Source organism: Schistosoma haematobium, chromosome 1 (genome assembly GCF_000699445.3).
Source record: "Schistosoma haematobium chromosome 1, whole genome shotgun sequence".
In the NCBI taxonomy this organism is placed as follows: Eukaryota; Metazoa; Platyhelminthes; class Trematoda; order Strigeidida; family Schistosomatidae; genus Schistosoma; species Schistosoma haematobium.
This window is the reverse complement of record NC_067196.1, coordinates 31396480-31404220: the sequence shown is the minus strand read 5'-3', so window position 1 is coordinate 31404220 and position 7741 is coordinate 31396480. Positions and strand designations below refer to the sequence as shown.

The window sequence follows — 7741 nt, the reverse complement described above, 5'->3', positions numbered from 1 at the left end:
TAAGCTGTCTACGAGGGAATTCACAAATCAAAGATATACCATAGTGATGAATATAATGAAACATGCAATACTGAACAAAATATATGCTAGCTGTTAATAATGAATTTAACTTATTCGGCTGATCAATAACACAATTTCGAAAATATTCAATGTAGACAAATGAGCACATCGGATAACTAACAAAGTTAAGTAAATAACGAAATATTCGACAATTAGGGAGAATATTATCGTTTATATAATTACAGATTAACTGTAATCAGATAACTAGTGGAAACCACAAGCATCGTGCAGCTATTCAGTCCTGACACAGGATTCCTCAGCTCAATAGGTACAAACCACTGAACCGGTATTCGATGGTTTAAATGTTTATATTTTAAAATGAACAGCATCGATTTCTCTATTATTCGAGTATCTCTCGAAATTGCACTTAAAATGTTTCATAATAAAAACATTCGAAATAGTTTTAAGTTTTAATTAGTTAACATTATTAGTAACTAATCTTCTCTAATACATAATGATAGAAAAATAAAAAGCAGCTAAGTATATAGAACAAACAATCAGCATATAATGACAAAAAATTGTTTCACTCATAGATAAAAAAACTGAAATGGGTGGTGGTGACACATAGTTTGAAAATAGTATAAAAAGTCATTATTGTACATACATGTATTTGCATGTATATAAGAGCATTGCTAAAATTGTGACCACAATTACAGTAAACAAGAGCCTGAAGTTGAGCTGTTTAGTCAGATAAATATTTGTAAAAGGTCACGTTAACTAAGTATTAGCAAAACGTATTATGATAGAAAATGGGTCAATATGCATATGCATATATATATAATTTGAAACAATTTTCGTACTAGTACACTAACCTGTGAAATACGTAAAGAATTATGTACTTTTGATATTCGTTGTTTATATTCTTGTAGTACCAACACAAATGGTTCTAGATTCAGAGGACTATCTTGAGCTTTAGCTAATCGACCTAGTGCTTGATTTCAAGAGTTAAAGAGAAAAGGGATACAACAACATAAAAATATCTTCTAATTTAATATTGATAATATTATCGAAATAGAACAATAAATTCTTATCAAAGATAAATTTTTTAAAGAAGAATATCAGTTGATAACTGGATAAATTTGAATTATTTGTACACACGTCAAACCGTCTAGTTATTCAATTCAGCAATGCCAAAACAGAATATCGGATAATTGGAGTAGGTTGGGTAGCTGAAGAGCTAATTTGTTCAACAGAAACCCATAAATATATTTTACTTCAGTCTTACAGAAGCTAACATTACAAACACCATTAAAGTAGAAACTTAACGGTCAGTAAAAGGCTTTCTGATTTCAGATAAAAATGAACATCGAAGATTGATACTAATGGGAAAGGTTAGTAGATATAATAAACGAAGCTGTTAGGAATGTCCACCTTGCAAAAATCGGAAAACCACTCATTGATTATTGATATAGTTGACAGTTACTAATTAAACTTATAGACATTTGCATATAATGATAATCCATCACTTTAGAATAGATAGTAAGCACAGGTTTGAAAATAACTTTGAATGTTTGGTTAGCCTTTTAGTTATTGCTAACTGTTAATCAAAAGATGCTTTTAATTATTTAGGGATTGACAGGAGAAATGTTTATAAGATTATGGAGGAAATAAAAAACATTCGATTATTAATAATAAACTGTGATGAAAAGTGAATAGATATTGATCAATAATTCGCTAATAGATTAAAACAACCGATCAACAACTTTTTCACAAATGCCCGATCAAAATAGTTTATCTACTAATTACCTCTATTCAAATAATGTACCTCCATTTTATATCGTTTCTTCCCCACCTACCTGATCATACTTAAATAGACGCGAAGGTTTCATTTTTGTCTTCTAAATATATTATTATTGTTGTTAGGACATTGAAACTTTATTAGAAATTAAATTATGAAGAATCAGAGCAACAATCCGTTAGATTAGATACTAGTTTAGTTAGTCATTTTTCAACTAACCAATAAACTACTCGACTTTAAAAAGAACCAAACTTAGTACATAGGAACTACAATCAAAAGTGGCTAAGTAGTTGAAACACGTCATTTTCTATCACCGCATCTGAAGTTAAAACCATTCTCATTTCACTCCACTTGTATCGTTTATTTGTATCATTAATCTTTTCTTACATAAACACACATAAATGTATAGGTTTGAGAATTTACAGTAATTTCTACATTGTGATGATCCTTAAAGTTGATTGAAGATATTCAGAATTGTAACGTAATCATACAAATACACTAAACGAACCTTGATCTAAGGCAATCAGTTGATCTTGTAGTTGTTTTTGAGATGATTGTAAGTCACAAAATGCTAAATGAAATTTATCAACAGTATCCTTTAATACAGAATATATTCCAATAGAAAACTGCTTAACATTCAAATGTTGACAATCATCATCGATATCATTATCGTCGATTTCATTTTTTATCTGTTCATTACTGTTTATCTCGATATTACTATCTTGTTCATTATTCTCTTTTGAAGTATCGGAATTCAGCGAAGCAGTAGTAACTGAATGGGATCGATCAAATTCAGGAATTCTAGAACCGGGATTTGATCCTAAATTCTAAAAATGAAGCGAAAAACAACTTGAATACAGTGTTCAAGCCAAATTTGAGTTCCATTGAACGCATAATCACCTAACAATTCATAGTGTCTAATCTGTATTAATGAATGTGTTACAGTGATAACTGAAATGCTACCAAGTATGGTAGGATTATTTTAAAAACACAATATTAACAGTTTTATCTGCATGAAACATCCAGTTATTTCAACAAACAGATAATACTTATGTGATCCAAGATAGAACTCGTCTTGTTTAACTCAGCTAGGTACTACATTACAAATAATAAAACACATTTACAACATCCCCATGAGTAGAAAATTTAGTTTTTGACATTCTGTGACACAATGTATCCGCTTCAAAAAAATCAATCATCCAACATTCAGTTTAAAAAATAAAAATCAGAGAGCTACTGTTTGACATAATCTAAGACTGAGAATAAACATATCAAAACACTTTCATGGCCAGAACAGCAACTTGCTATCGTATATGGTGTAGGCAAAGAAAGAAAGGTGTGGGCCACGTACTTCCGTTTCTTATCGTACTAAGAGCGATAAATATTTTGTTTTATTGATGTTTAAAATTTTTTTTCGAAAATAAATTGAAAGCATTTCAGTACAATTTGTAGTTTCTACAGGATAAAAACTTAATAAAGGTATCAAGTGATAAGTTTCAGTGTAAATTTTCTTATAGAGTCTTTTAAGCAACTATTATAAACTATTGTACCGTTTAAACATAGAACCTAATAAATGGAAGTTTGGTATTGAGTCAATTAACTATAAAGAGCTTTTAAATTCATGTTTGAAGCGCACCTTATATGTGATACCATCCACGTGACCAAAGCGAAGTAGGTAAAGGAAAGTCTAAAACTGTAGTCCAGATATTTGAACTGTATATTCACTTCAATCAAATAATTCAGTGTAAAATAAAGATAACTATTAGGCTAATAATGAATCATTTCAATTGATGAATTAATCAACTGACTGCTGAAAAAAAATAAAGTACACATTTTATAAAGCATTGGTGTGAAAATCATCTAAATAACATAACACTAAACGAACTTTGAGAGAATACTCTTCTTACTATTAAGCTTAAAAACGTTAAATGACAGGAATAAACAATGGATAGAAGTAAAACCTGATTATCAGGCAAACACACACTTCATGCATAATCCAAAGTAAAAAGTCTGGTATAATATTACCAAAATATATTTCTCTAGAAATATATACATATATATATATATATATATATATATATATATATATATATTCAGCAATCCTACATGATGTTAAAGTAGTAATGGTACAAACAATACCTAAAAAACAAAACAGATTGATTTTCTCTTTTCTTTAGTCTGAAAAATAAACCGAAGAAACTATAATTTTTCTGTCAAATTGAATTAACGAAAGATAAACTGAAGAAATTTTTGTAAATAAAACAACATTGCTATTAAAAGAATAGAATTAAAAAAATCAAAACACTGAGAAAGATTATCGGAACGCTGTTTGAAGAAAGAAGTGTTAACATAGAAACATCGAAAGATAGAAATCTACAAACAAAAAGAAATTAGAACGATCAACAAAATGCACAATTGATTATGGGAAAAAAAACAATTGTTCTCACGAAAACGATATTAATTAGGAAATCGCATAAAATCAAAGAGATGTGGACAACAGCAGTGCATATACATTCAACCCTGTTTATCACAGTTAAATTAATAATTTTCATCACCAATCACATGAGAGCACATTACTAATTACCAAGTTGACGAGGTCGAATTGGCCTGTTCTTAATAAACATTAAGTCAATATAGGAAACGTTCTTTGACAAACAAAATGTAGAGTAGCAGAAAACAGCAAATATTTATTCTAACCATTCATTATTATACATCTATATAATAAAATCTAACCGAATATATACAACTTTTGTTTCAAAATTTTTACATTGATTGATGTAAAGAAATTACTGGAAGACGATACAATCCAGTAACAGTAGAATACAAACAACTGAAAAGAACAAATATATGTATATGTACGTGAATGAGTATACTAAATAAGTGAAACTCTGTGTATGCACATATACAATATAAAATTAGTGAAATACACTAGTCTATGTAAATTTCCAACTTAAATAAACACAATTATATTATTGTAATAGTGAAAATAAAATTGTATCTGTTAAAATTAACAGAGGCAAAATAAGTCGAAAAAAAATTGACAAGAAATAAGAATTTTCTTTAATTTGATAAAAGATCAACATTTTATCTGATTATTGAATCTCTTATTAATTAACTATACTTATAACTGTTAGCATAAGAAAAAATAAAACCAATTGAAGAAAAAAAACAATGAAAACTTATGATGAATAATAAGGTATAGATAATGTAAGTTATTATGAAAAAAAGAAACGAAAATATTAAAGAGAACGAAAAATGATAAACAACAAGTTTATTCGAAAACACGAAATTTTTCTTGAATAGAGAAAAAAAAGGAAAATTTACAACATGATAGAATAATCATAATAATAATTTTTAAAAAAAACGGAATATGTTTGGGAAAACACTTTCCATATTTATCCCATAAATACACATATAAACAAAGAAGGTATAATATAACAACAGTTAGGGATAATGAGATTATTTCAGTGATGAAATTACTTGAAAGAGGATTGTATAAATGAACAAATGGATGGATGGGTGGAATGAAATCAAAAGATAAATAACAGATTAAAAAACGAATGAGAGAAGAGGAAACGAGAGTAGAAACGATGACATATGAACACACATTTTTAAAGACAAATGGTAATTAGTCAGGTAAGTGGATTTACAAAGGAGAAATAGTAATTACGATCGAAAACAGAAAAATAATAAAAGTTGATGTGATAATTAATCAAAAATCTAACTGTACACGTACACTTACAAATTTACAAATAGTTGAGATTAAAATATGATAAAAATGGATGGAAAAGAAAAGAAATAAAAGATTAAGATTTGCGCAGTTGGAGAAATCATTTGTTGACTAATTATTGATTTGATGTTATTTTATTGTTGGAATTCTGATCAACTACAGATGGTAATGATACAACTGATCCTTTTCCCGTTTGATTTCTGATAACAAGAAAACAAATTGAAAACAAAACAGTGGAATAACAACTATAACGAATAAAGTTCTATATAAAGGAAAACTATGCATTACTAAAATGATGTTGCTATTGGATGTCAGTAATCCGTTGCAGACAACGATGATCGAACACAGAGAGTCGTCTAACATCCTCAACTCGGAGAGGCCAGGTTTCACAAACATAGTGCAAAACTGCTCTCACTGATGCGTTGTAGATCCGAACATTTACAGCCAGACTAACATCACGAAGGCACCAAAGATGGCCCAGATTGGCATAAGCCGCTCTGGCTTTCACTATACGTGCATTGATCTCATCACTCACACCCCCACCAGCACTTATGCAGCTACCCAGATACACGAACTTCTCGACTACTTCTATCTGCTCACCATCCAGAGTGAGTACAGGATTAGAGTCCTGTCAGTCTTGTAGAAGTACTTTGCACGTCGAAGGTGCAAAGCACATACCATACCTACGGACACTGATTACCAACTGATTAAGTGCAGATTGTATTGCTTGGGCATTATCGCACAGTAAGACAATATCATCCACATACTCAATGTCGAGAACTTCTCCAGGCAACAGATCCACATAGCCATTACTTACATCCATCAGAGCTGTTTCCAGTATGTCATCGATGGCAAAGTTGAGGAGGAATGGTGAGATTGGGGAGTCCTGTCAGACCCCATCTGCGACCGATAAGTCGCCATCGGCCACCTAAACGACTCTATTCTGTGCCTAGACGCCCGACCTGAGCATTCAAGTCTCCGGCTAGTACTACAATATCTGTCGGAGGCACTTCCTGGAGAAGAACAGTAAACTGATAGTAAACTCATACTTTATCGCATCCAGGTTGCAACCCATCGGAGCATAGGCGGGGATGACGAAAATACATCGTCCCTCACATCGGTTTCTCCGCACTTTGATAGAGCTTTCTAATCTGACAGTACATAATCAACTGTTAATGAGGATCCAATAGGTCAGTGCTGCGTTAGTCCTAGCGCTTAGTGCGGCACCAACGCCCGGATAAATACACGTAAAACAGCCTTTTCGAAGGGACAGATGGAGAGCGAATTTGTAGTACATTACTAGTCTTGAATATGGGTCTCAGATAGACAACAGACATAGATGTTAAGACTTTCGAAAGACACAGTTAGCCCTATCTGGTGTCCGACCTGCATTAGCGTGCGAAAGTTGAATAAGGCCAGTTGAATGGTATGCGTGGTTTCAGAATGATTGTTTCAGTATTCGTAGTCGGTGGTAAAATTCAAATTTCAACCACTTAGTGACTTGAGAAGCTTTAGATAGGACAGGGTTTCCACCGTAGGCGAGCTGCTGTATAGGTCGAAAAATAAAATACGCAAAATGACAATAAAAGGAACAACATAAGTGATGTAGTATAAAAGAAATAAAAACGAATGTTATCATATGGTTGTGGATGAGATTTGTCAGAACAAGAGTTGAAGCAAAAGAAATTTCTCCAGTTATAGTCATCATTTATTTGTATGAGGACTGGAATACTGCACGGGCACAACCTGAAGCAGGTGGATTTCTCAGGAGGCCACTCCCCGGCTATTTAAGCTAGAGGTCTAAACCACAAGATAGTGAAGCAACATAAAGAGATGTAGTTTCATGGGAGCCGGTCACCAACAATTGGTTCATACGTTGTTTTTTCCTTCAGGATCCTGAAGTCCATGTGCACCATTGGTTTGGAATCCGAGTTTTTCAACTCCGTTATGTGAATCCTCCACATTCAACAACCCGGTTAAAGCACTGGACATTTGCTTTTAGTTTTCGCAATTTCGTAAATAATCACACGGCGAAAAGGCAATGAGCAGGGAAAGAATAAAAGTGAATGTAACTCTGAACTATTGTAACTGATTCTGAATCACAATTCTCCAAACCTAAACGCTGATAGATTTTACGAATGATTTCAGATTCCTAATGAAATCAAAAATATTTCATCGGTTATTACTGTTCGACAGGATTTAACATAATTAGC

The 7741-nt window shown here is 31.8% G+C and overlaps 2 protein-coding genes across 2 annotated transcripts in view; both read right to left on the bottom strand.

Moving 5' to 3' along the window:
* Positions 1–2283: 2283 nt before the first annotated feature.
* Positions 2284–4422, bottom strand: MS3_00010093 (uncharacterized protein; the record flags this gene model as incomplete). The annotated part of the gene is made up of 2 exons (XM_051218429.1): positions 2284–2618; positions 4383–4422. The coding sequence occupies 2 exons, from the start codon at positions 4420–4422 to the stop codon at positions 2284–2286; spliced, it is 375 nt and encodes a 124-aa protein (XP_051073713.1).
* Positions 3895–7741, bottom strand: part of MS3_00000396 (uncharacterized protein) — a 38928-nt gene continuing 35081 nt past the window's right edge. The window contains exon 18 of the mRNA XM_051208178.1: positions 3895–5728. Coding sequence (XP_051073712.1) covers positions 5644–5728 — 85 coding nt within the window. The 3' untranslated portion in view covers positions 3895–5643. The remainder of the gene's footprint in view (positions 5729–7741) is intronic.